This window comes from Littorina saxatilis, linkage group LG16 (assembly GCF_037325665.1).
Source record: "Littorina saxatilis isolate snail1 linkage group LG16, US_GU_Lsax_2.0, whole genome shotgun sequence".
Lineage (NCBI taxonomy): Eukaryota > Metazoa > Mollusca > Gastropoda > Littorinimorpha > Littorinidae > Littorina > Littorina saxatilis.
The window spans coordinates 34593951-34621933 of NC_090260.1; the positions used below are offsets into that span (position 1 = coordinate 34593951).

A 27983-nucleotide genomic window follows, 5' to 3' on the forward strand; every position below is an offset into this window, starting at 1 on the left:
CATGGGCAGCAACGGTCTTTATTTATTGAGAGATCAGAGGATCCTCTCCCTGCAGGTGCAGTTTAGTTGCAGGACAGTGGAACCCCCCTTTTAAGACCTCCAGAAATCTGAGAAAACAAGGTCTTAAAAAGGAGGGGGTCTTAAAATGGAGGTAATTTTACAGAGGTTATGGCAAAAAACCCAAATAATCTGTTTACGGTTTCCCAACCGACACTATTTTTTCGCGCGACCCTAGACTTTTTTTGGCATTTGGGAAAAAAGGGAAAAAAAAGTCTGTTTTTTGGCAAAATAACTAAAAAATATGGTTTTTTGGAAAAAAATAAAAATAAAAAAATAAAAATCCCGACCTACCGACCCTATTTTTTGGGCCTATGTTACCGTAAACAGACAACATTTTTTTTTTGGCCTTATGAACAGAGCATCTAAAAAAAAGTCTTAAATTAAAATGTACTAATCTACTAGTACTAGTCTTTCAGCTTGTACTCTCAGTTCATGCAAGTGCAATTTACTTGCAGTTTTTAGTTATTCGTTTATTTATTTATTCCTGTTCAGTGTTTGAACTTAATGGCTTGTCTTTTCAGTGTTTACGCTCAGTGCATGGACCGGAGTCAGCAGCGGCTGTGCATTTTGCTGGTACCGTTGGAGTGTTTTGTGCCAGAACAGAACATCGACCTTCTGGCCTACAGTCGCTCCAACTACCCGCCTGTACAGTGTATCTATGATGAATCATCGCCCGTCTGGATCAACGTGAGTTTTACTACCTACACTCTACAGTGGAACCCCATTTGAAGACCCCCTGTTTTCAGACCTCCCCCCCCCCCCCCCCCCCCCTTTTAAGACCCAAGTTTGTCAGATTTTCTCTACATAACGTCTGTAAATTTTCTCCCATTTTCAAATGTCCTCTTTTTTCAAGACCTGGTTATTTTAGATTTGTTGAGGTCGTAATGAAGGGTTTCACTGTTGCCTTGAATCAGTTTTCCTTGTCCATGGGTTTGAAGACTTTCAGATGACTGTGAAGATCCTTTTCTGCGGGCAGAGAGTAGTATTTTTTTCGAAGCTGTACCTTTTTTGTTAGGTAAGAGAGTAGATTAACCTGAGAGAGAAAAGAAAAGCACATCCCAGCTTTGATGTAAAGGGTTTGGACAAGAAAGTTATTCCATTTTGCACAGAAGTTGCTTGGTCAAGCATTCAACAACCATTTTTATTGCAAACAGACCTTAATTTTCTTGTAAATGTGAAACGCTTGGAGCAGGCTATTTCTGAATGTGCTGTTTTATAAAAGTAATGCATTATTATAAGTATTAGTATTGTGTAAAATATACAAATGTTCTCATTTTTGAATGTTTCTGAATAATGTGCTTTCTAGAATAGATGCAATGTACTGCTTTTGTTACTACAGTGGAACCTGCTCTGTCAACCACCTCTTGGTAACAACCACCTAACCATTACAACCACCCCAATGGATCCCTTTGAAGTTCTCACCAATATAATTCACCTTTCCACAAAGACTACTTGTGTATAAGGACCACTTCTTATTGGTTCCCAGAGTGGTTTCTTTGGACAGGTTTGAATGTATAATTTTTATCATTGTGTAGAATTTTATTCTGTAGAATTTTATGAATGTTTACATTTTTGAACGTTTGCGTCACAGGTGCACGACATTCTCCACTTCTTCCCGCAAACTTTCGAGAACGAGATCAGTTTCGTCTGGGCAAGTCAGAAGACAGGATATCGTCACCTGTTTCACCTGACATCACGCCTCACCCCGTCTCACCCCCCTCCCACCACCGACACCGACATGGATGACCTCTCAGGTGAGGTCACATAAATAGTTGTGGATGAAATCATTATATCATTGAAGGCCTCCAAAATATGAAAAAATCAGATCTTTAGAAGGAGGGAGTGGGCGGGGATGTAGCTCAGTCGGTAGCGTGCTGGATTTGTATCCAGTTGGCCGCTGTCAGCGTGAGTTCGTCCCCACGTTCGGCGAGAGATTTATTTCTCAGAGTCAACTTTGTGTGCAGACTCTCCTCGGTGTCCGAACACCCCCGTGTGTACACGCAAGCGCACGAAAAAGATCCTATAATCCATGTCAGAGTTCGGTGGGTTATAGAAACACGAAAATACCCAGCATGCTTCCTCCGAAAGCGGCGTATGGCTGCCTAAATGGCGGGGTAGAAACGGTCATACACGTAAAATTCCACTCGTGCAAAAAACACGAGTGTACGTGGGAGTTTCAGCCCACGAACGCAGAAGAAGAAGAAAGAGGGAGTCTTAATTAAGACAGAGGTGAATTTAAGAAGGTTATGAATAGAAAATCTAAAAAAGCTAGGTCTCATAAAGGGGAAAATTATAAAATGGGGTGGGGGGTGTCCCGTGTATTACAAGCGGGGGGGATGGGGGCTGTTGGGGGGGGGGGGGGGGGGGTGAATGGGGCTGAGGTGTTCCACTGGCACAGTGTAAACAATGCATGACAGGGGTCATAATTATGTCTTTTTGCCTGGGTCACTTCATATTGTTGAAACGAAACTGGTGGTGAATATTTTGTATCTTTTTGTTTTCAGTGTCTGTGTGTGAACAGTGCCAAGTTTTACGAGAGGTCCAACTCACCAAAGGAGAGTGGGATGTTCTGGCAAGACCTGTAAGTTATCAGATGTATTTTTTTTTCTAGTTTCTTTAACGCGATGAAAGCAATGTGGTTATGGTAACTATTAATGTAAATCTATTAATGTGAATATGTGCGCGATATAAATTGCATAAAATAAAAATTAAAAAAATTAAAAAATAAATCCCTGCGCTTAGAACTGTACCCACGGAATACGCGCGATATAAGCCTCATATTGATTGATTGATTGATAGTGGAATTGTGTGAATTGTGTTATTTCCAAGCATTCAAATTTTGTTTTCAAAATCACTTATTTCAAGACTTAAAAAAATCTTGAAAAAATCAGGTCTTAAAAAGGGGGAGTCTTAATTTGGGGACAGAGATTATAAACAAACAATCTCGCAAGTTGAGGAGTCTTCAATCAGGGGTTATTAGAAGGGTGGTTCCACCGTCTTGCTCTCCCAAGAGTCTACAGTAACAGAATTCCTCCGTCCAGTACAACCCCCAATTTTAAGACATATATATCTGTGGAAATCAGGGCTTAAAAGGAAAGGAAGCATTAAATAGAGGTATATTTGCAGACATTATAAACAGGTCGTCTGGAAAAGTAGACTGTAGTGTCTTAGAAAAGGGAAAAGTCTTAAAACAAGAGGTCTTAAAGGGAGACATCCACTGTGCGGTGCAATCCTGTCACTATTCCTGCGCAAGGATTTCAAGGTCATTATATGCTGGATAATTGTGGTTGCTAAGGCTCCTCAAGTCTTCAGTTGAACTGTACCCACGGAATATGCGCGATATAAGACTCATTGATTGATTGATTAAGTCAAATATCAACATTTCGTCGGTGTTGTATGTTTGTGATCAAATCAATTGTGTGTTAGGATTTTCAGATCTGGGTGGACGAAAAGCGAGCAGTGGTGTACTTCATGGGGACCAAAGACACGCCGCTAGAAACACATCTGTAAGTTGACTTACTTCTCTTTTGTAAAACCATCCGTTCTACTGCCAACCCCTTATTTTATTTTATTTTGATACACATTCTATTTTTCATATACATATTCATATATTTCCATTCTTGCCTTCCTTTTCTCCTTCTTTTACCTTCTCACCCCCTCCCCCTCTTTTACCTTCATTCCTCCCTCCTTTTTCCCTTCTTTCTTTCTCCTTCTTTACTTCCTTTCTTTTGAAACCCCAGCCTCTCCTTTCTCTTCCCCCCCTGAGAGTTGTCGACTATTGTGAATGTTGGTGTGTTGTTGCAGGTATGCAGTATCTTACGCACATCTGCACGACCCGGTGCGACTGACAGAACCTGGCTTCAGCCATTCTGTGTCCATGAACTCGGTGAGTGTTGATGTTCTGTGAGCTTCGCTCGTATTGTTTGTAAGAACCAAGATTGTTAGTAGCACTATTAAGTGACAAACAGATGTAGGGGAGCTTACAGATTTGAGATTAGTTTTTGTCCAAAAAGGACATCACTTTTGTTTTTATTCTGACACAAATGCCTCACAAGTATTGTGTAGGATTAACTCATTGAGATTTTTCCGATCTCCCAGATCGACTTACATGCTGACCTTCATGTGTACTAGCAAGCGCTCGGAAAAGATCCTGTGATCCATAGAGTTCAGTGGGTTATATAGAAACACAAAAATACCCAGCATGCATCTTCCAAAAATGGAGTAATGGCTGCCTCAAATGGCGGGGAAACAAGGGTCATACACTTAAAAACCAACTCGTAGTAAAAACATGAGTGTACCTGGGAGTTGCAGCCCATGAACGCTGAAGAAGAAGATGCCTGTCTGTTTTAGCAGACAAGCTAGCAAACATGAATACATTTTGAAATGTTTTTATTTTTAATTTCTCTTCTCTTTCCATGACAGGACTGCACGATGTACGTGACGACATACTCCTCGGCGGACACCGCTCCTCTGAGTGTGGTGTGCAAAGTGGAGTTTGACCTGCAGGGCGTCCTGTCTGTGTCCAACTGCTCCACCCTGCTAGAACCACCAGGTGGGTTATGCACAGCCGCCAACTGTTACGTTTTCAGCGTAGCATGCTACTTTTTAAGGCAAATTGATACCCTGTTATGGCAAGCTAAAAATGTCTAAATAATCACAAGCATGCAACATACAAATCTTGGAACAAAAGTATTGGAAAACAGATACAAAAAAACAAGTACCAATGTACCTCGATTGATTGTACAGTGTGTGTGTCGGTCTGTCTTGTCTGTCAGTCTGTCTGTCTGTCTGTCTGTCTTGTCTGTCTGTCTGTCTGTCTGTCTGTCTTGTCTGTCTGTCTGTCTGTAATTGTTGTTTTATTGATGTGTTTTATTGTATTGTATTGTATTGTATTGTATTGTTTGTGTTTGCAGTGTGCCATAACTACCAGAGCCACGGTTACATTGTATTGTATTGTATTGTATTGTATTGTTTGTGTTTGCAGTGTGCCATAACTACCAGAGCCACGGTTACATTGTATTGTATTGTATTGTATTGTTTATGTTTGCAGTGTGCCTCAACTACCAGAGCCACGGTTACATTGTATTGTATTGTATTGTATTGTTTGTGTTTGCAGTGTGCCCCAACTACCAGAACCACGGTTACATTGTATTGTATTGTATTGTTTGTGTTTGCAGTGTGCCCCAACTACCAGAGCCATGGTTACATTGTATTGTATTGTATTGTTTGTGTTTGCAGTGTGCCATAACTACGAGAACCACGGTTACATTGTATTGTATTGTTTGTGTTTGCAGTGTGCCCGAACTACCAGAGCCACGGTTACATTGTATTGTATTGTATTGTATTGTTTGTGTTTGCAGTGTGCCATAACTACCAGAGCCACGGTTACATTGTATTGTATTGTATTGTGTTGTATTTATGTTAGCAGTGTGCCCTAACTACCAGAACCACGGTTACATTGTATTGTATTGTTTGTGTTTGCAGTGTGCCATAACTACCAGAGCCATGGTTACATTGTATTGTATTGTATTGTATTGTTTGTGTTTGCAGTGTGCCATAACTACCAGAGCCACGGTTACATTGTATTGTATTGTATTGTATTGTTTGTGTTTGCAGTGTGCCATAACTACCAGAGCCACGGTTACATTGTATTGTATTGTATTGTATTGTATTGTGTATGTTTGCAGTGTGCCCCAACTACCAGAACCACGGTTACATTGTATTGTATTGTTTGTGTTTGCAGTGTGCCATAACTACCAGAGCCATGGTTACATTGTATTGAATTGTATTGTATCGTATTGTATTGTATTGTTTATGTTTGCAGTGTGCCCCAACTACCAGAGCCACGGTTACATTGTATTGTATTGTATTGTATTGTATTGTTTGTAGTGTGCCCCAACTACCAGAGCCCTGAGCTGTTCGGCTTTCAGAGCGTCAACGGCTACCAGCTGTACGGGATGTTCTGTCGGCCGCACCACTTTCGCCCCGGTGTTCGCTATCCCACCGTCCTCTTCGTGTATGGCGGTCCTCAGGTTCAGCTGGTCACCAACTCCTTTAAAGGCCTCAAGTGAGTTATACTTTTCTGGTTTATATGTACGTTTTAAGACCACCTGAAGTCTGAAAAAATCTGGTCTTAAAAATCGGGGTAATTTTACAGAGGTTATGAACAGAAAATCTGAGAAAACCAGGTCTTAAAAAGGAGGTAGTCTTAAATGAGGGGGTCCACTGTATAGATTAGATTACATCCCTGCTGGTGATTAAAATGTTGTTATTCATGATATATCTCGTATCTGTACAGTCTTTTACATGGACTTAGACTATCCCTCCTTAAGGCCATGTGAGGGCCAAATCGCTATTTTCCATATATGATGATCAGCACTGTTTGTGTCGCTTTTGTTATAATACTGATGGTCTCTGAATTAAAAAACGTTAATGTGTTTGTTTATTGTGTATGTCGTTGCTATAGAAACAGGAAAGTAAACAGCAGCCATATTGGATTTTAGGAACCGTTTTTTCCATATCCAAATGCTCGATTTCTGTCCAATATTTTGCATAAATATAGATTTAGATCATATCTACAGATTTACCATTTATTTTTTCTGTGAGTATTACAGTTATTTAAAAAAAATTTTTTTTATCATAATGTTGAAATTTTGCGTAAAATTTAATATTAAAAAAATCGTAAAGCCAACATTTCTTTTCCGATTCATTATTCAAATGGTAACTCTGTAGATAGTATGTGAAAGTACAAGTATGCAGAATTTCACAGAAATCTAACCAGTAGATTTGAAATCATGTTGTTCCCAAATGTCAAAACATGCAAACTGAGGAAAAGGCAAAAACGCACACAATTTGTTTTGAAACCATTGATAGTTGTAATTAAACCCAAAATACATACATGTATCACCAAATTCCACACTGAGGAATGTTTTTCACACCTTAGAGACACCGTTTAAAAGTTAGGGAAGACATAAAACATAAGTTATTTCAAACATGTGCAGTACACCTGGAAAATTGTTTGTTCCGAGGTACAAACAATGCATACACACACTCGTACTCCCAATCACGCATGCACACCAAAAAAAGCTCGCTCACTCGCTCACATTCACACACACACACACACACACAAGCTAGCTCCAAATTACGAAACGTACCCAAGTCATCAATTGCACGCGTACAATAACCACAATATATATGAGATTGAGAATAATGTTAACCACAATAACAATGACAAGTCGCCTAAAGCGATATAAAAACATTTAGTCAATCGGTATGAAACTTAAATATCAACACCACAAACCAGTCATCACCAAGACTACGAGATACATTTAGATAGTCTCGGCTAACAATACCGAGACGGATCACGCTCGTCTCCGCAAAGCATGAGACCATATATATGTAGTACTTACTAAACCTATTTTCTGTAATTATGAGCACATTGTTAGAGTGAACATGACATTTCTATATATTTTTGAATTCAGGAAAAAATGAGGAATGCAATGCAGTCAAGGTTTAATTTGTTACTAAAAATTAGATTTTAATGACAACTTTAACAAGCAAACTCATTAATTTATTTTTAAGATTTTGAGCTGAAATGCAATACCATAGTCCGGACTTCGTCGAAGATTGCTTTACCAAAATTGCAATCAATTTGGTTGAAAAATTAGGGTGATACAGCGCTGCCTCAACTGCCTAAAAAAATCCGGATATGACGTCATCAAAGACATCTTTCCAAAAAATGGAAAAAAACATCTGGGGATATCACACTCAGGAACTCTCATGTTAAGTTTTGTCAAGATTGGTCCAGTAGTTTCCTCGGAATCACTTTATACACACACACATACACCATGACCCTCATCTCGATTCCCCGTCTAAGTTAAAACATTTAGTCAAAACTTAGAACATGCCTGCAGCATATGCAGGGCCACCTTCCAGCTGAACAAGTTCTTCCAGTCTCTCTGACTTGGCTGCCCACACTTTGTCTCTCCTTTTACTTTGCTTGTCTCTCACAACCTTCAGACTGTTCCGCACCCTCTTGTGCATCCTGGCTGCTCCAAGCCTCTTCATGTGATGTCCAGTCTAGAATCCGAAGAACTGGGCAGAGTCGGCAGCAGCAGCAGGTCCAAAGTTGAACTCTCTAAGAGCTGTACCAAGTCGTTTACTCACATGGTTCGCACACTCTTCCTTGTCAATGTGAATATCCTCACCATAGGGCTTGATGTCGTTGAGCTATGTAAAAGTCTTGGAGTCACCGTCCGACAGTAGTGTTGTGTAGCGAAGCTTGTTGGTGTTCACCGATCGACGCCATATGACACGGGCTGCTTCCACCTCCATCATCCCTGATGAGCCTGCAAACAAGAACAAAATAAGAAATGTAATTTGCAAACAGAGTATTTTTTAAGTGTGTGTGTGTGTGTGCGCGCATGTGTTATTCACAGTCATTGTCCAGCTAATACTTCAATTAAATTACATATTCCTACTCCGAATCACATGTAGCAGTTGACTCAGTCTAAAGTGCTAGGTCTGAAAAGGCTACCCGTCTAAGGGGAGCAACCCCAACTAAAAAAGTGTAAACGTAGCTATGGTAATGACGACGCACCCAGGGAGTTACCTCCCCTCCTGCGTACTACGTCACTACTGCTACTGACCACGTGACCCCTATCATTCGACACTTCAGCTTTCTAGGGAGCAGGTCGGAATTTTTTGGCTCTAGTGGAAGTTCGCTGTTTGGTGTTTGCTTAGACACCCACCGGCACCCACACCCGTCTCTTCACCCGCTGCACTGGTAGTTGGTGAGCTCGTTCCTTTACCTGATATCGAACGTAATTTTTCAGTTGCTACTTGAAATTTTCGGCCACGTGTTGGTCACGTATTTTGTGGTAGCCATTTTGGAATTTTGTGTCTCCATTTTGTTGTCAGCATGTCTGACGGAGACAAAAAGCGCGAGCGCGGCAAGGCTGATGCGAAGGGGAAAATTAAACCCAAGTCTTCCACTTCTGTCCCTAAGCCTATTTTGGTTGTTGTTTCTGACGCGGCTAACAATGCTGTTATGACGGTCCCTATTTCTGCCCCAAATGACCAGCCGGTTGGGGGGCAGTCTAATCAACCTACGCGTACCGTTGTTTCTCGCTCGTCTTCTCTGCCTCTTGCAGATTCGACGTCGCTGGTTTCATCGTTGCTTTCTTCGCTGGTTCCCGAGCTTCGCACGTTGGTGAGAGAGGAGATGGTGCGTTCTCAGCCTTCGACTTCCGTTGTCCCGTCGATGGCTTCCTTTCCGCTTCCGGCTGTGACGCTGTCCTTGACCGAGGCGGTTGCTTCTGTGCCTTCTACCGCTGTGGTTGGCGACGCAAGTAAGTTGGGCTTGTCCGTAGGCCCTCGTGAGGCCGCTGGACGCTCCCTGCTGGGAAGCAGCCCTTTTCGGCGGGTTCACGACCCGCAAACCCCTGTTCGTTCTCACTTTGGCTTCACGGAAGACCATCGTGTCGATGAGCAATGGCGGCATTTGGTTCAGGCTTCGACGCTTCCGGCACTCGCCGGAAGTGTAGGTCCTCCGACGTACGCACCCGCTGGGGTCGTTTCCGGAGTCGACCAGCCGGTTCCGTCTGCTGCGCTTCCGGCACTCGCCGGAAGCATAGGTCCCCCGATGTACGCACCCGCTGGGGTCGTTTCCGGGGTTGACCGGACGTGGCCCTCTGGGCAATCGGCCTTCCGGCCGCCGTCCACAGTGTCTGCGCTTCCGCCTTTCGCGGTCGCGTCTGATACTTTTCCGGCTCAGACCGGATCTGCTGCTTCTTCCGCTTCCGCTTCCTCTCGGGTGGCGGTCGCGGGGGGGCATCACCAGCCCTTTGGGCAGGTGTCTCAGCCCTGGCCGGGGCAGTCAGCGCTTCCGTCTTCGGTTGTTGCTTCGACTGCGGTTCCGGTTCCGGCGGCTGTGGGCATGCCGTCCTCTTACTCTTTCCCTATTCAGGGCATGAGTTCGGATGGCATTGGAGTGGACGGGTTTCCGGTTTCCGGTTACGGTGTTCACCGCCCTTCTACCAGCAACGTGGACTTCGGTCCTTCGCCGGACGTTTCGGATATTCAGTCCGTCGCCAGCGAGGCTGCACGTGTTGGTTATCCGGAGAGACTCAAAGTGGCTCTTGAGGCCGCTGCTGAGGTCACTTCGAGATATTTCGCGGAAGGGGCTTCGGTCTCGTCGGCTGCCGCTTCGACGGCACCGTCCGCGATGGCTGATTTTCGCTCTGGGAAGGAGGATGACTCATACTTCCGGTTTTTGGAGTCTCCATCCATAGCCTTTCAGCTGTCCCAGGTTTTGGCCAAGCCATCTCCTTCCGGAAGCGGAATTCCTTCACTTCCGGTTCCGCTGCTCGTGCCTCACGGCTCAGTTCCGGAGCTGGCTCAGCAGTGGATGGCTTCGCCTTCTCAGGCTTCTGCATTCGCTCTGTCGTCTCACAAGCGGTTGGTTTTGCAGAAGTCTCCTAGGAACTTGTTGGATGCTTTCGCTCTCCCGCGTTCATCTTTGACAGTTCCTCCGGAGATGCTTGCCTTGTTGGCCAAGCCTATCAAGAAGGATGACGGTGTGCTCTTTTCTGAGAACACACTGATTGCTTCTGAAGAGGCAGGGCGTCAGCAACTGGAGCTTGCCTCCATTGCTGAGACTCTCATTCGGGCCCTCTCTCGTGCCCTCACTGATTCGCTGAATCCGTTCTCTCTCAGCGAGGATCAGGATGCGGATGACGTCTCCACTTTGTTGGCCGCTCTTGCGAGGGTCAATGAAGAACAGATGAGACTTTCTGCTGTGCACTATGCGCACTCTGTTATGTGTCGTCGGGATCTCTTCCTGTCACACTCTCAGTTTTCGGATCAGGCGACCAAGGACACTTTGCGTGCCTCACCGGTCTTGGAGGGTTCCCTCTTTGGGCATCTCGTTTTTGATGCCCGAAGACAGGAAATTCAGGCTAACAGGGACCAGCAGTTCTCTGACTTTTCCCTGCACAGCCTTAAGCAGTCCAAGCAGTCTCAGCCTTCTCAGCCGAAGCAGGCTAAGGTTGCTGGCCCTCCCAAACCGGCAGACAAGGGTCGGGGACGTTCCTCTTCTCGGGGCTCGAGAAGACGACCGTCTTCCGGCAGGGGGAGAGGCGGCTCTGGAAGCAAGCCTCACCCCCAATGAAGTGCTCCCGATCTCCCCCCCACCCCGCCCTCCACTCTGGTGATGGCGGGGGGGCCTTCCCGGGCACTTTCCCACTGGCTCGTGTCTGTACAGAGTCAATGGATCGTGGGGGTCGTGAGGTCGGGCTTCCGTCTTCTCTGGAAAGATGGCAAGGCACCTCTGGTCAGGCGTCCGCCGGCGTTCAGGCCTCCCTCCTCGCAGGAAGCCATTTCCGTCCTTCGGTCGGAAATAGACTCCCTGGTGCAGAAGGGCGCAGTGGAGAAAGTCCTCGACCACAGTTCCCCTGGGTTTTACGGACGGCTTTTCGCCGTCCCCAAAGCCTCAGGGGCATGGCGTCCTGTCTTGGACCTGTCGTTCCTCAATACCTTTTTGAGGGAGATAAGGTTCAAGATGGAGACGCCAGCGTCGGTCAGGGACTCTCTCCGCCCGGGAGATTGGGCGACTTCCATCGACCTGACGGATGCATACTTCCATATTCTTATGCATCCAGCCGACCGGAAATGGCTTCGTTTCCGGTGGGCAAGTCAGGTTTACCAGTTTCGCGCCCTTCCTTTTGGCCTGTCTCTCGCCCCTTGGGTCTTCACCATGGTCGTGAGACAGGTCTGCGCGCTGGTGAGGTCGCGGGGTGTCCGGCTACGTGCCTACCTGGACGATTGGCTCATCCTGAGTCAGAGTCAGGCGGGGTGCGAGCAGGATACCCAATCGGTTCTTCGGGAGGCCAACTTGTTTGGCTTCTCGATCAACCGATCAAAGTCGGAGCTGACACCGTGTCAGACGTTCACCTACTTGGGAATGTCTTTCGACACGGTGGCTTGGACTGTTCAGCCCTCTCAGAAGAGGGTGGACAAGCTCCAGGCGTGCATACGCTCCACTTTGCCTCTCCCGAGGGCCTCCCTGCGGACTTTGGCCTCCATCTTAGGGCAGATGGAGTCCATGGCTCTCCTGGTCCCCTTGGGGAGAGTCCACAAACGTCCCTTTCAGCTGGCGCTGAAGCCGTTCGTGGACTCTCCCACGGTGGATTGGAATGCCCTCATCCCTCTCCAGGGATGGTTCCAATCCGCTACCCTTCCGTGGCTGGACACGGAGTGGGTGTGCAGGGGCGTGCCGATAGCCCTTCCTGCCCCAGATTTGGACCTGTTCACGGACGCGTCCTTGATGGGGTGGGGGGCTCACACAGACCAGCTGACTGCGTCAGGTCTGTGGTCGGCAGATCAGAGGATGCAGCACATCAACTTGCTGGAGCTAGAAGCCGTGGCTCTAGCTCTGGACAAGTTCCGGCCCTCCCTTCAGGCCAAGCATGTTCGTCTGTTTTCAGACAACACGACAGTGGCAGCTTACATCAACAAGCAGGGAGGGTCGCGGTCTCCGTCGCTTTCGCTCAGGGCCTGCGAGATCCTGATTTGGTGTTCAGAGCACCAAATCAGGCTTTCGGCCAGGTACCTGCCCGGAAGCTTGAACACTCTGGCGGACGCGCTCAGCCGCTCCGACAGAGTGCTTCAAACAGAGTGGACCATCACTCACGGAGCGCTGGATCGTCTCTGGTCTCTTGTGCAGAAACCTCAGGTGGACCTTTTTGCCACCAGGTTCTCGAAGAGACTACCAGTGTTCGTCTCACCATTCCCGGATCCCGAGGCGTGGGAGACGAACGCGATGGACATTTCCTGGTCAGGCCTGGAGGCTTACGCGTTCCCGCCATTCCAGTTACTCACACGAGTTCTCAGGAAGGCGGAGCAGGAGGGCCCGTCCCTCCTGCTGATCGCTCCTCTTTGGCCGTCTCAGCCGTGGTTCCCGGACCTGCTGAGACTCGCCCAGGGCCCTCCCATTCCTCTCGCTCTCACGCGAGGAGAACTGGTACAGCCTCACACCGGCAGCCTCCACGCAGAGCCTCAGATGCTGAATCTTCACGCGTGGAGGTTGTGCGGTCTTCTCTGAGGCGCAAAGGGGCATCAGATCTGACCATGGACCTGGTAGGACGCTCGCACAGAGCATCTACCTCGTCCGTCTATGAGTCACATTGGAGGGCCTGGGTTACCTGGTGTCACGAGCATCGGCTGGATGCTACGGCGCCCCGCACGATGCATGTGGCGAACCATCTTGCTTTCATGTCCTCTCAGGGAGCTTCTGCTGCCTCGTTGAAAGTAAGAAGATCGGCCATCTCGGCGACCCTACGCCAGATAGGTCGCTCTATTGATGTTAGTGGCGTGATCGCTGGAGTCATCAAGGGCGCTTCCCTTGCTGACGTCAAGTCTCGTACGCCCGTTCCTAAGTGGGATCTCTTATTGGTCATGGAGTTTCTGCGTTCAGCGGATTTTGAACCTCTCAGAGATGCCAGTTTTGCGAATCTTACACGCAAGTCCCTTTTCCTTTTGCTGCTAGCATCGGCACGAAGGGGCAGTGAGATCCACGCTCTTTCCGGTAATTCGGACGACATTTCCTTTGAATCAGATGGGTCCGTTACTTTGCGGTTTCGACCTGAGTTTCTTGCGAAAAACCAGGCTCCCGAGCGAGCTTCTCCTTTGGTTCATGTCAGGCCTTTGTCCACTATTCTGGCTCCGAATGATCCAGACTTAGTAAATTGCCCTGTTAGAGCCCTTCGCATCTACCTTGCCCGTGCTCAGTCTCTTAGATCCGCAGCTCAAAAGCTTTTGTTTATTTCTCTCAATACGGAGAGACATAAGGATATTACTAAGACGACTCTGGCCCGGTGGGTGTCGGCGCTCATTAAGCATGCTTACGAGTGGAGCCGCCGCAATGAAGGGGGGACACAGCCTGTCCTTCCTCTGGAATCAGCTCGGGCTCACGAGACGCGAGCTTGGGCCTCCTCCTTGGCCGTGTTACGATCAAGAAGACTGGAGGAGGTGCTCCACACCGCATACTGGCGTTCCGAGGATGTCTTCATGAATTTTTACCTGCGTGACATCTCGGCTCTTCGCCAGGATGGATCTAGAGCTTTGCCTGCCATGGTGGCAGGAGGTCAGCTCTTGACAAGGATTTGAGAGTGAGTTTGATCTTTTTCTTTCCCACCGCCTTGTTGTTTCAATCTGCTACATGTGATTCGGAGTAGGAATATGTAATTTAATCGAAAATTTAATAAATATACCTACCCGAATCACATATCGTAGTCCCTCCCACCTACCCCGCTTATGATTGGGAGAATTTATTCTTCGAGTCGAATGATAGGGGTCACGTGGTCAGTAGCAGTAGTGACGTAGTACGCAGGAGGGGAGGTAACTCCCTGGGTGCGTCGTCATTACCATAGCTACGTTTACACTTTTTTAGTTGGGGTTGCTCCCCTTAGACGGGTAGCCTTTTCAGACCTAGCACTTTAGACTGAGTCAACTGCTACATGTGATTCGGGTAGGTATATTTATTAAATGAAAATTTACAATAAAATTTTCGATTATAATTAATGCGGAAAAAAAATGAAATAAACATGGAATTACCAAATTACTGAATATTAAATTTCTAGCAGCAGGTATAGGTGCACTGAACATTGTTAGATTGTAAACGTTAAGCATAATGCATTAATTTATACCATTTGAACGTTTTTAAATACACTTGTATTGTGCCACACATACATGTACTATTTGCCATCCCCTGACCACTATTCTAGCTCCCTCAGTTCTGGGAAGCCCGTTGATTCTGAAGACTTGTGAATCTCTCTTGATGCTGTAGATACAGCTCTCTCTCTCTCTCTCTCTCTCTCTCTCTCTCTCTCTCTCTCTCTCTCTCTCTCTCTCTCTCTCTCTCTCTGTCTGTCTATCTATCTGTGTGTGTTTTCTTATTATTTTCATCACACACATGCACTCCCCCATGCCCTGAACTATTCAAGATACAAATTGGATTTTTACGCATGTGTTACAACTTTCATTATTATTATCATAAATTGATGATCTGTCTTTATGACGCTTTTTTTTTTAATCCATCATCCATGCCTTTGGTTTTGGTTTTCAGTTTCACTGGAATGCATGGAAAATAATATCCACTCATCACTATTACATTTACTTGTAATTTGCTATATATTATTTGAGTAAGTTGCTTAAATTTGAAATAAACTCTATTCAAATATGTCTGTGCAAACAGATATAATTTACCTTTATAGTTCACCTCACACTTGTCCAAGTGGTCCACGAGCCAGGCCGCATACTCCTCTGGCTTTTCCTGAAACAGCTTCTGCCCCGTAGACTCCACACCTGGCAGTAGGTACACATGACATGGGCATCAACACAGAGTCCAGTAAGTAAGTCCACAACACACCCAACTCCAATGTGCGAAGAGTGTCCACCAGTAAGCCAGGTGCCATCATAGCTCACAATAATGTTCAGGGTGTCGTCGACACCAAGAGTAGTGCCACAGTATCTTGCATGAACTTCTCGAACATATGCAACAGTGTCACTGAACACATGCTTCCGGAATTTCTCCAGTTGTGTGAATAGTTGGCTGGCATGAGTATGACTATGAAAGGTCTTGTGGTGAAGTCCAGCTACATCCATGTTTTCACAGAAATTTCTGAATGTGGTGGCTCCCAGTCCACAAGCAAGTGAGGAATACACTGCCTGTCTGTTCATGTCGAACACTTTTGTCTTGGCCTTAAATTTTGTCGCAAGATACTGTTCATACACAGGCTCTTCGCACGAAGAACAGTTCACCTGGGCAAATACTGCCAAGCCACTTGTTGGTCTGGAGTCTGTGCAAAGAGACAAGCACTTGTTTTTACACTGTGGACAGCACAGACTTGCAACCATACTGTCTACTTCGGCAAAGTCTACAACACCCCTCTGGGTTTTTACCAGGGTTTCAGTAGCAGCAGATGACTTAGTGTCAACTCCACCGGACACAAACCTCTCATACGATTCTTTTTTGAACTCACTTCTTGTCTTCGTGCCGAGAATGTTTTCAGTCGAAGGAATCGACGCGAGCACTAGCAGACGACCCCAAAACCGGCACTAATTCTGCCACGTCAGCCAGCACAGAAGCTGATTGCGCTGATTTCTTCGCCTTCCATTGATTCTTCACTTGATCTGTCCTCTTTTTCGTAGATTTTGGGGCTCCTCTGGTTGTTGATGGCTTGGTGCGAACCATTTTTGCACAGGAGCGTGTGCTTTCACTGCTTGTAAACAAGCGCCATTGTTGTACCACGTGACCCCGGTTGAACGAATCAAGATCACATCATACGTCATACTCTCCGTATAAGGAAGTTGGCGTAGATTGACCTACATTGAAAATGTTCCGTTAGAGCCGAAGTAGTCCGGAAAATAACGAAACAACGGTCACATGCAAACAGGGGAGGCTATGTAGCAAGCAACGTCATGCAGTGTTCGCCCTGTCGTCTGCTCAAATTTGCTGATCAAGGTGTTGAAAATCGGCAATAATAAGGCAAGTTCAAGACAAATGAACGCAATCAGGCGAGGGTTGGTGTATTGAATTTATTTTTATTGCACAAAAAAAACATGTATATGCAACATCAACGGCAGAAATTGAAAGAAAAATGACCACAGTTTTCCAAACAGTCAAAATGTCTAAATGCCCAAATCTGCCCAAAAGCTCAAAAATCACCCCCGCACATCCCCTTAAGTGAGATTGAATCTGTATGTATAGATTACATCCCTGCTGATGATTGGTTATACATGATATATCTCAGATGTGTCCAGGCTTTTACATGGAATTAGATGATCCCTCCTCTCGGACACATACCAAAAATCAACTGCCTGGTCAGTGGAGGATGAGAATTTCTGTACATTTTGTCATTGTTTCGAGTGTCATTCTGGGAAATGAATTAAAATTTTGTAAGGCCAAAAAGAAAAATATGTCTGTTTCCGGTAACATCGCCGAAAAAAATAGGGTCGGTCGGTGGTATTTTTTATTTTTTATTTGTTGAAAATTGTTTAAAACATTTTTTTTTAAACTTTTTGTTACGTTTTGTTAATGGTTTTTTTTACGTTTTTTTTTTTTTTTTTTAAACGCTTCCTTAGTTTACTTACAATTATTTAGCACATGTTTTTGACCTAGATATATTGAAACTAAATAAAGTATACTTGACTTCATTGTTTTGTTTGTTTGTTTTTGTGTGTTTTTTGTGTGTGCGAAAAGCGAAAAAAAACTGTAGGGTCGGCGCTTAAAAATAGGGTCGGTTGGGTTACCGGAAACAGACATATTTTTCTTTTTGGCCTAATCACAAGGGATTACTGAACTCATTGTATTCGTCATAAGCCAAGCAGGCAGAACATTTGTGAAACATTTGAGTGTTGACGTCAGGTTCTTACGACTACACACGCTGGCAGCCCACGGGTATGCTGTGGTGATGGTGGATGGGAGAGGGTCGTGTAACCGTGGCCTGGAGTTTGAAGGCTGCATCAAGAACAGGCTGGTGAGTGCACAACGCTTGGAGAGACTGATGTGGCTGCTGTTTTAAGAAAAAACTTATATGTAGTAAGTGTAAAGTCTCCATGTTGAAAGTTGGAGTTACAAGAGTTAGAGATACAAAGTAATGAAAGGAAGAGAGGGAAATGATAGAGACCGTGTTGCCTGCAGTTCCAGTGAAGTATCAGGGCAAGCTGATAAGCTTACAGAGTAAAATTAAATAAAATAAAAAGTCAAATGGGGGAAGGGCAAGGTGGGTGGGGGGATCGTGCATGACCAGAAAGCCCTGAGTGAATGTTAACGTGTAGAAGACCAGCGTGACTGTTGCAGGGCACGGTAGAGATGGAGGACCAGGTGGAGGGACTGCAGTGGCTGGCCACCAACATGGACTTCATCGACCCGGCCCGCGTCGCCATCCATGGCTGGTCCTATGGTAGGCTGCGTTTTTGTTATTCTCTTCTTCTTCTTTGTTCATGGGCTGAAACTCCCACGTTCACTCATGTTTTTGCACGAGTGGATTTGTACGTGTATGACCGTTTTAACCCCGCCATTCAGGCAGCATACGCCAATTTCGAAGGAAGCATGCTGGTTTTTTGTGTGTTTCTATAACCCACCGAACTCTGACATGGATTTTAGGATCTTTTCCGTGCTCACTTGGTCTTGTGTTTGCATGGACACATGAAGGGGGTTAAGGCATTAGCAGGTCTGCACATAAGTTGACCTGGGAGATGGGGAAAATCTCCGCCCTTAACCCACCAGCCAGCCGCGGCCGGGATTTGAACTCACGACCTTCCGATTAGGAGGCTGATGTCTTATCGACTACGCCACTGTGCCCGTCGTCATTGTTGTTCAGTCTTTCGTACAGTGGTACAGTCAATCCAGCTCGTGTGACTACCTCTTAAAAGCAACCACCTGCCATCAACGACCACTCTCAAAGATCCCAGACAAGATTTACTTCTATGTAATTCATCTTTCACCCCCCACGGGTTAAAAGGAAGAATTTACCCGATGCTCCCCAGCATGTCGTAAGAGGCGACTAACGGATTCTGTTTCTCCTTTTACCCTTGTTAAGTGTTTCTTGTATAGAATATAGTCAATGTTTGTAAAGATTTTAGTCAAGCAGTATGTAAGAAATGTTAAGTCCTTTGTACTGGAAACTTGCATTCTCCCAGTAAGGTCATACATTGTACTACGTTGCAAGCCCCTGGAGCAATTTTTGAGTCACTTGAGAAAAAGTGACTCTATGTAATCGGTCAGTGTTAGTCTGTCCGGCCGGCCGTCCGTCCGGCCGGCCGTCCGTAGACACCACCTTAACGTTGGACTTTTCTCGGAAACTATCAAAGCGATCCGGCTCATATTTTGTTTAGTCGTGACCTCCAATGACCTCTACACTTTAACGATGGTTTCGTTGACCTTTGACCTTTTTCAAGGTCACAGGTCAGCGTCAAAGGAAAAATTAGACATTTTATATCTTTGACAAAGTTCATCGGATGTGATTGAAACTTTGTAGGATTATTCTTTACATCAAAGTATTTACATCTGTAGCCTTTTACGAACGTTATCAGAAAAACAAGGGAGATAACTAGCCTTTTCTGTTCGGCAACACACAACTTAACGTTGGGCTTTTCTCGGAAACTATAAAAGTGACCGGGCTCAGATTTTATGTGAACGTGACTCCCAGTGACCTCTACACTTTGACGTCTGCTTTGGTGACCTTTGACCTTTTTCAAGGTCACAGGTATGTCTTGAAGGAAAAAAATTGAAATATCATATCTCTGAAACTATTCATCGGATTTGATTCAAACTTTATAGGATTATTCTTTACATCAAATTATTTACATCTGTATTGTGTTGTGAATAGCAATTTCTTCCTGTCCATCTGATGCCTCATATAATATTCAGAACTGCGAAAGTGACTCGATCGAGCGTTTGCTCTTCTTGTTTGATTAGTGCTTTTGTGAACAAGAAACAATTAACAAGTGGCTCTATCCCATCTCCCCCCCTTTCCCCGTCGCGATATAACCTTTGTGGTTGAAAACGACGTTAAACACCAAATAAAGAAAGAAAGAAATTCATCTTTCCTCAGCGACTACCTGTCTCTCATGACCACTTTTGGTCAGTCCCTTGGGTGTGTTATAGACAGGTTTGACTGTTGCTACCATGAACGCACACTTTTGGGGCTAGGAAGATAGGTAAATGATTGAACTTCTGATTTTGCAAAGTTGCAGCTGTAAGTTGTCAGGGACCTCCGTAGATGCTACATCTGGAGGGTCTTCTACTTTAATGTATATGGGGTCGTGTGACCCCCTCATCAGAACTTTAGAGGGTCCCCGTTGTTTGTTTGGTGGCTGCGGTCTGAAAACAGACCCGACTGTGCGCATAATAACTGAAATTAGGTGAATCCTGGGACCTGCTTTTTTCAGGTTTAGTATGTCGTGGGACCCCCCTCTGTGATCTTCTGGTATTTTGTTTTCAGTGGCTAGTGCATAATTATGGTTTGCAGGGACCCACAGTATGGGAGCCCTGAGTTGTGCGGTGTGATTTGTGACCTTCGATGAGTTGCTGACTTTACATACAGTGCAACCAGGAAGCAATGAAAACGTTTTCCTGTCCTGATAAAGAAATTTGCCATGCATGAGTCTATCGTAACCCTAAACTCACAGGTTTCCTTGTACTACAGGTGTGCACTACTTATACAGATTGAGGTGTATAGAGCCAGAGCCAGCAGACATTTGCTTTTACTGGTTTCATGGTTTTATTTTTGTGTTTTGCAGGTGGCTACTTGGCTCTGATGGGTCTGGCACAGCGGCCTGATGTCTTCAAGGTAAACAGTAAATGATAATCAAATCAAATCAAATCAAGTCAAATCAAATCAAATCAAGTCAATCAAATCAAATCAAATCAAGTCAATCAAATCAAGTCAATCAAATCAAATCAAATCAAACATAATTATGATAAGAATAATCAGCATTATACTAAGGTATGATGCCTATTTTTATTATGTCCCGGCCCTTACAATAACTCGGAAGGAACAATACAATTAAAAGAATACAAGATACATACATAATTTAACCCCAAAAGGGGGGTGGGTGGGAGGGGGATGGTGTTAACATTCACACAAGGATGGTGTTTGGTAGTGCTGCTGGGGGGGAGGGGGGGGGGAGGGGGGGGGGGGGTGGGCACGAAGAAGGAATGGAGGCGAGAGAGAAAGAAGGCAGAGAGAAGCTGCATGTCTAAGTTTATTTCATAGTTGTGTTCAAACACTAAGATTTCGAAAAAGAAAACAACAGAAAAGTAAAAATCGAACACAAAATCAATGGGAAAAGTTCTGATACATGTGTCCTTTCTTTTCTCCGCGGCAGTTGGCAGTTGCGGGTGCGCCGGTGGTGTCGTGGCATCTGTACGACACGGGTTACACAGAACGCTACATGGCCCTGCCCTGTGATAACGACGCCGGCTACAAGCAGGGCTCCGTTCTGCACTACCTGCACAGCTTCCCCGATGAGTAAGTGCAGCTGCCTGAATGTGTGAGGGGAGACTTGTTGTTTGTGGGATGTAGAACAGTGGAACCCCCTTTTTAAGACTTCAAACAAATCTGAGGAAACTATGTCTTAAATGAGGAGGCAGTCTTGAAATGGAGGTCAGTTTGAATAGATTGTGAACAGAAACTGTAAGAAAGGAAGATGAAAGGGTGGTTCCACTGTACGAATACCGTAGTGTTTATACACGTACCTTCTGGATAAGATTTTTTTTTTTTTTTTTTTTAAACCTAGTAGCTGTTTTTTATGTGAATTTTGGCATCAGGAGATACAATTCATTGGATTTTATGTGACATGGAACACTGGCTTTTTTCCCATTGTAAAAACCTGAATAGATCTGTAGTGGGGAATGTGATTGTTTACACGAGGAGGAGTAATGTACTTTTAATGACACATTAATTATGAATGCTTTCAGGGAGAACCGCCTGCTGATCGTCCATGGGCTGATTGACGAGAACGTCCACTTCCACCACACCAGTCAGCTGGTCACTGCGTTGGTCAAGGCCTGCAAACCTCACAGACTGCAGGTCAGTACGCTCTGCTTTTCTCCCCTCTCCCCCTCCCCTCTCACCCCCACCACACCAGTCAGCTGGTCACAGCGCTGGTCAAGGCATACAAACCTCACAGACTGCAGGTCAGTACGCTCTGCTTTTCTCCCCCTCACCCCTTTCACCCGACCACACCAGTCAGCTGGTCACTGCGTTGGTCAAGGCATGCAAACTTCACTGACTGCAGGTCAGTTTTGTTTCCATCTGTCTGTTGTATATGTTTGATGCAAATTAGGTTGACTGTTTGGATGTTTTGCTGTTTCAGTCGACAGACATGACTTACTAGTCTTGATGAAAACTTATTCAGTGTGGTCAGTTTCTTTTTTGTTTTGGGGGCTGGGTAGCTCAGGGGGCAGATCACTGGACTTGTGATCCAAAGGTTGCTGGTTTGAATGCAGTCAGGGACAGACACGGGTCAAATTTATGTGCAGACTCAGACACGGTATCCATGTCCCACCCCCTATCCACCACAGTGGCATGTTAAAGACCTCTGTCATTCTGCCATAAGTGCATGTGGTTATTTACACCTAAACACGCACACACCTGGGTAGCGCGACTTGTTGTTGCTAGCTTTCCACTGGGAGGAAGCAACTTTTTGAATTTCCCAGCATTGAGATAATAGAGTAAATGAAATGAAATGCAACGGAGAGAGGAGTTTTACTGTGCAAATGTCTTGGTTTCTATCATGCCTTTTGCTCTTCTGTTACAGGTGTACCCCAACGAAAGGCACGGCATCCGCAGCCCCGAGTCCAACGAACATTACAAGACACTCGTTCTCAGCTTCCTGCAGGATAACCTCTGACCTCCCACCGACCTTGAAACCCCGTGACCTTGACCATTCGCTTTCATCACCCTCAGTCAAAACACTGATATACCAAAGAGGGAAAATGTGGCTCTTTGCGTGTTGGATGTTTTCCGTGTGTGAAGAGGAGCAGTTTGAGAAACCAGCATCAGGCATGGTTGCACCTCAGTTTGGGGGTTTGAGTTTTAAGATGCGGGTTTTATTGCCACAAATGCTGGCTTGGAGTTGGACAAAGTTGACATCGCTAAAATAGAGAGAGAGATAAATTCTAGTTTTACGCCCTCACGGCAAAGCCATTAGGGGCATGTTCCCGGGTTTTAACCCGACTTTAGATGAGATACACAAGTGTATGCGTGTTTAGGTGGTATCAGCCATCTGCACTTATGGCAGAATGACCGAGGTCTTTTACGTGCCACTGTGGTGACACAGGGGTGGGACATGGAAAAAGAGGTCATTATAAGTGCCGGTGGAGTCTCTGGGTCTGCACATTAAGTTGACCCGTGTCCGTCCCGGCCCGGATTCGAACCTGCGACCTTACGATCACAAGTCCAGTGCTCTACCAACTGAGCTACCCGGGCTAAAAATAGTGGAGGATGAGCCTGATGAGGCTGTTGGGGTTTTCAGAATCAGTTCTTAAGCAGAGGATTAGAATAGATAACCTGGGTGGCTATGTTTGGTCCTAGGTGTTAACACATTAAGCAGGATGCCGATGATCCTCAAGCTAAGAACTGTCCTTTACCCCTCACAAAACACACACAGGGGAGACATTGTGTCTTCTTTTTTGATTTTGCAAAAGAAGGAAAGAAATGAAATTTTGTTTGGAATTTTTTTTATTTTTAGTATTTTAGTGATGAAAGACATGAGTAATTTATCTGAGAAATTTTTTAAAAATTGAACGTAGTTGACTATTAAAGTGTATCAGTGCCTAGGGGCTTCTATTTATTTGAATTGGTGCAAGCAGTGTTGCTAATCTTTTGTGGGGAGGATGGAAATTGGGGAAGAATGGCGTTTGGGAGGAAATTGGGGGAGGGGGGTATTTTGCTTGGTGCATAAAGACAGACAGCTCAGGGTGACATGATACTGCTGCTTTTGTGTGTGTGTGTGTGCGTGTGCATGTGCGTGTACATACCCATGCATATTTTTGCATGGTTTACGTTTCGCTTGCATAAATACTATATCTGTGATTATTTTTTAACAAGCATTTCTTGGCATTGTTTGTATGACAGTACAAGGGTTGTACATTGTGAAATGACATGCAGTACATATTAGCATTAGTTAGGATTCTGTGCTGTGCTGTTTTGTTTGTTCCTCGTCCTTTTTGAATAGTGTTGGAGTTGATTAACAAGAGTGGACCCCCTTTAAGATCTCCCAAGGGAGAGGACAAAAGATGAGGGATGGTAGTCACTTTTCTTGTTACTTGTGTGTCACAATGATTTGAAACCATGTGTGTCCCCCCGCGGGTTAGGGGGAAGAATTTACCCAATGCTCCCCAGCATGTCGTAAGAGGCGACTAACGGATTCTGTTTCTCCTTTTACCCTTGTTGAGTGTTTCTTGTATAGAATATAGTCGATGTTTGTAAAGATTTTAGTCAAGCAGTATGTAAGAAATGTTAAGTCCTTTGTACTGGAAACTTGCTTTCTCCCAGTAAGGTAATATCAAGGGTGCAACTCTGCCGGCTACACGCCGGCAGCCGGTTTTTGGTTTCATCGGCTGCCGATGTTTTTGTTCCAGGAGAGGTTTTTTTTGGCATTTTAAATACTAAAAAAGCTTGGACCCCTACTTTTGCCGGTTTTTGGAATTTTCCAGGTTGCACCCATGTAATATATTGTACTACGTTGCAAGCCCCTGGAGCAATTTTTTGATGAGTGCTTTTGTGAACAAGAAACAATTGACAAGTGGCTCTATCCCACCTTTCCCCATCGCGATATAACCCTTCGTGGTTGAAAACGATGTTAAACACCAAATAAAGAAATAAAGAAAGAACCATGTGTGTGAAACAGCATTGTTAATAGTAAAAGGTCTTCCTCCGCATTTCTGCTATGGTTAGTCAGTATGTGTGTATTCAGGTTTGTGTGTGTGTGTATTCAGGTTTGTGTGTGTGTATTCAGGTATGTGTTCGTGTGTGTGTCCCCCGAGACAAGAAAGATAAAAGCTGCTTTTACAGGTTTGTGTGTGTGTCTTCAGGTTTGTGTGTGTGTATTCAGGTATGTTTTGGGGATCTTAAAAGAGGTTTTTTTTTGTACCTGTATATACCGAGTAACAAAAGAAACACGGACAAATTCTGCAATGTTTCATTGACAAAATCTCGAACAATTATTGAGTTAGAATTATCAAACCACAAAAGTTTGATGAAGGCATGTTTGACCTAGCTGTTAATTGTGTGATTATTTTGATGCTGCGACTGTTTCAACACACGGGGTGTCAATCTTGGCATCCTGGCTGTTTCAAAAGTGAGACTGGCAGCAAGCGTGCCATGGTCTCATTAGTGAACACGTCTCACACATCAGATTTCTCCTGCTCCACTTGCACGTGCTGCGAGCGCGCATTATGTGTTTCACGTTAAACCTGCTTGTCCCGTGTGTTAACACAGTCACAGCATCAAAATAATAACACAAAAGCAAGGTCAAACATGCCTTCATCAAACTTTTGTGGTTTAATAATTCTAACTCTATAATTGTTGGAGATTTTGTCAATCAAACAATGACGATTTTTTTTCGGGGTTCTTTTGTTGCTCGGTATAGTATTGTGTGTATGATCTGCGTGTTTACAATTGTATTTAATGGTATATCAACCCGTTTTGCTGAAGGTGAGATGTTAACTTGATCAGAGTTGGCGGCCATTCATACAAGCTTTTAGATGATAATTATGGTGTACGTTTGGAATTTTGTGTAATTGCTTATTTTTTCCTTACCAGAATTACAGTAGAGATGCTCTTAGTTTCAGACATTCTCTCTCATCTTCTTCTTCGTTCTTGGGCTGAAACTCCAACATACACTCGTGTTTTTTGCACGCTGGGGTTTTTACGTGTATGACCGTTTTACCCCGCCATTTAGGCAGCCATATGCTAATTTTCGTGTTTATATAACCCAACAAACTCTGACATGGATTTCAGGATCTTTCGCGTGCTTACTTGGTCTTGTGCTTGCGTGTATACACAAAGGCACTAGCAGGTCTGCACATAAGTTCAGATCGGAAAAATCTCCACCCTTAACCAACCAGGCGGAATGTAAACACTCAACCTCCCGCATGGGAGGCTGGCGTCTCGTTTCAGTGTTTCAGTCATTGACTCTTCTACAGTGATTTGTTTTTATTACATTTTTAGTTTTTAGACGTATTTTCACGAAGATACTTACCCATAGGTTTAAAATTGTCTGAAACGGAAACTTTGTACATTTGTGATAAGTACATTGTTAGGATGAACTTTACAAGTGTTCTTTTATTGTGTGTTATTTTTTTTATGCGCTATGGTCTTATGATGTAAAGAACATTATCATCAGAAAGTTGATAATTTCTGCTTGCGGTTAACACTTTGCCTCAGTACCACTAAAAGGCACAGTGGCTCCTTCTTGTTGGCTCACCATCTCAGATCGGGCCAGGCTTTTTACATGGGATAAAACCATCCCTCCACTTGGTCACATACCATCCCTCCACTTGGTCACATACCATCCCTCCACTTGGTCACATACCATCCCTCCACTTGGTCACATACCATCCCTCCACTTGGTCACATACCATCCCTCCACTTGGTCACATACCATCCCTCCACTTGGTCACATACCATCCCTCCACTTGGTCACATACCATCCCTCCACTTGGTCACATACCACCCCTCCACTTGGTCACATACCATCCCTCCACTTGGTCACATACCACCCCTCCACTTGGTCACATACCATCCCTCCACTTGGTCACATACCACCCCTCCACTTGGTCACATACCATCCCTCCACTTGGTCACATACCATCCCTCCACTTGGTCACATACCATCCCTCCACTTGGTCACATACCACCCCTCCACTTGGTCACATACCATCCCTCCACTTGGTCACATACCATCCCTCCACTTGGTCACATACCATCCCTCCACTTGGTCACATACCATCCCTCCACTTGGTCACATACCATCCCTCCACTTGGTCACATACCATCCCTCCACTTGGTCACATACCATCCCTCCGCTTGGTCACATACCATCCCTCCACTTGGTCACATACCATCCCTCCACTTGGTCACATACCATCCCTCCACTTGGTCACATACCATCCCTCCGCTTGGTCACATACCATCCCTCCACTTGGTCACATACCATCCCTCCACTTGGTCACATACCATCCCTCCACTTGGTCACATACCATCCCTCCACTTGGTCACATACCATCCCTCCACTTGGTCACATACCATCCCTCCACTTGGTCACATACCATCCCTCCACTTGGTCACATACCATCCCTCCACTTGGTCACATACCATCCCTCCACTTGGTCACATACCATCCCTCCACTTGGTCACATACCATCCCTCCGCTTGGTCACATACCATCCCTCCGCTTGGTCACATACCATCCCTCCACTTGGTCACATACCATCCCTCCACTTGGTCACATACCATCCCTCCACTTGGTCACATACCATCCCTCCACTTGGTCACATACCATCCCTCCACTTGGTCACATACCATCCCTCCACTTGGTCACATACCATCCCTCCACTTGGTCACATACCATCCCTCCACTTGGTCACATACCATCCCTCCACTTGGTCACATACCATCCCTCCACTTGGTCACATACCATCCCTCCACTTGGTCACATACCATCCCTCCACTTGGTCACATACCATCCCTCCACTTGGTCACATACCATCCCTCCACTTGGTCACATACCATCCCTCCGCTTGGTCACATACCATCCCTCCGCTTGGTCACATACCATCCCTCCACTTGGTCACATACCATCCCTCCACTTGGTCACATACCATCCCTCCACTTGGTCACATACCATCCCTCCACTTGGTCACATACCATCCCTCCACTTGGTCACATACCATCCCTCCGCTTGGTCACATACCATCCCTCCGCTTGGTCACATACCATCCCTCCGCTTGGTCACATACCATCCCTCCGCTTGGTCACATACCATCCCTCCACTTGGTCACATACCATCCCTCCACTTGGTCACATACCATCCCTCCACTTGGTCACATACCATCCCTCCACTTGGTCACATACCATCCCTCCACTTGGTCACATACCATCCCTCCACTTGGTCACATACCATCCCTCCACTTGGTCACATACCATCCCTCCACTTGGTCACATACCATCCCTCCACTTGGTCACATACCATCCCTCCACTTGGTCACATACCATCCCTCCACTTGGTCACATACCATCCCTCCACTTGGTCACATACCATCCCTCCACTTGGTCACATACCATCCCTCCACTTGGTCACATACCATCCCTCCACTTGGTCACATACCATCCCTCCACTTGGTCACATAC

The 27983-nt window shown here is 45.4% G+C and overlaps 1 protein-coding gene across 2 annotated transcripts in view; it reads left to right on the plus strand.

Moving 5' to 3' along the window:
* The window catches only part of LOC138950914 (dipeptidyl peptidase 9-like), a 38865-nt gene extending 12743 nt beyond the window's left edge, over window positions 1–26122 (plus strand). Inside the window, exons 7-19 of one of the 2 annotated variants that reach the window (XM_070322618.1) lie at window positions 582–747; window positions 1652–1814; window positions 2565–2641; window positions 3487–3566; window positions 3865–3946; window positions 4483–4612; window positions 5950–6127; window positions 17486–17597; window positions 17921–18023; window positions 20365–20414; window positions 20953–21095; window positions 21545–21656; window positions 22387–26122. In XM_070322618.1, coding sequence (XP_070178719.1) covers window positions 582–747; window positions 1652–1814; window positions 2565–2641; window positions 3487–3566; window positions 3865–3946; window positions 4483–4612; window positions 5950–6127; window positions 17486–17597; window positions 17921–18023; window positions 20365–20414; window positions 20953–21095; window positions 21545–21656; window positions 22387–22479 — 1489 coding nt within the window. In that variant the 3' untranslated portion in view covers window positions 22480–26122. The remainder of the gene's footprint in view (window positions 1–581; window positions 748–1651; window positions 1815–2564; window positions 2642–3486; window positions 3567–3864; window positions 3947–4482; window positions 4613–5949; window positions 6128–17485; window positions 17598–17920; window positions 18024–20364; window positions 20415–20952; window positions 21096–21544; window positions 21657–22386) is intronic. The other variant, XM_070322619.1, reaches the window with a different exon arrangement.
* The last annotated feature ends 1861 nt before the right edge of the window (window positions 26123–27983 follow it).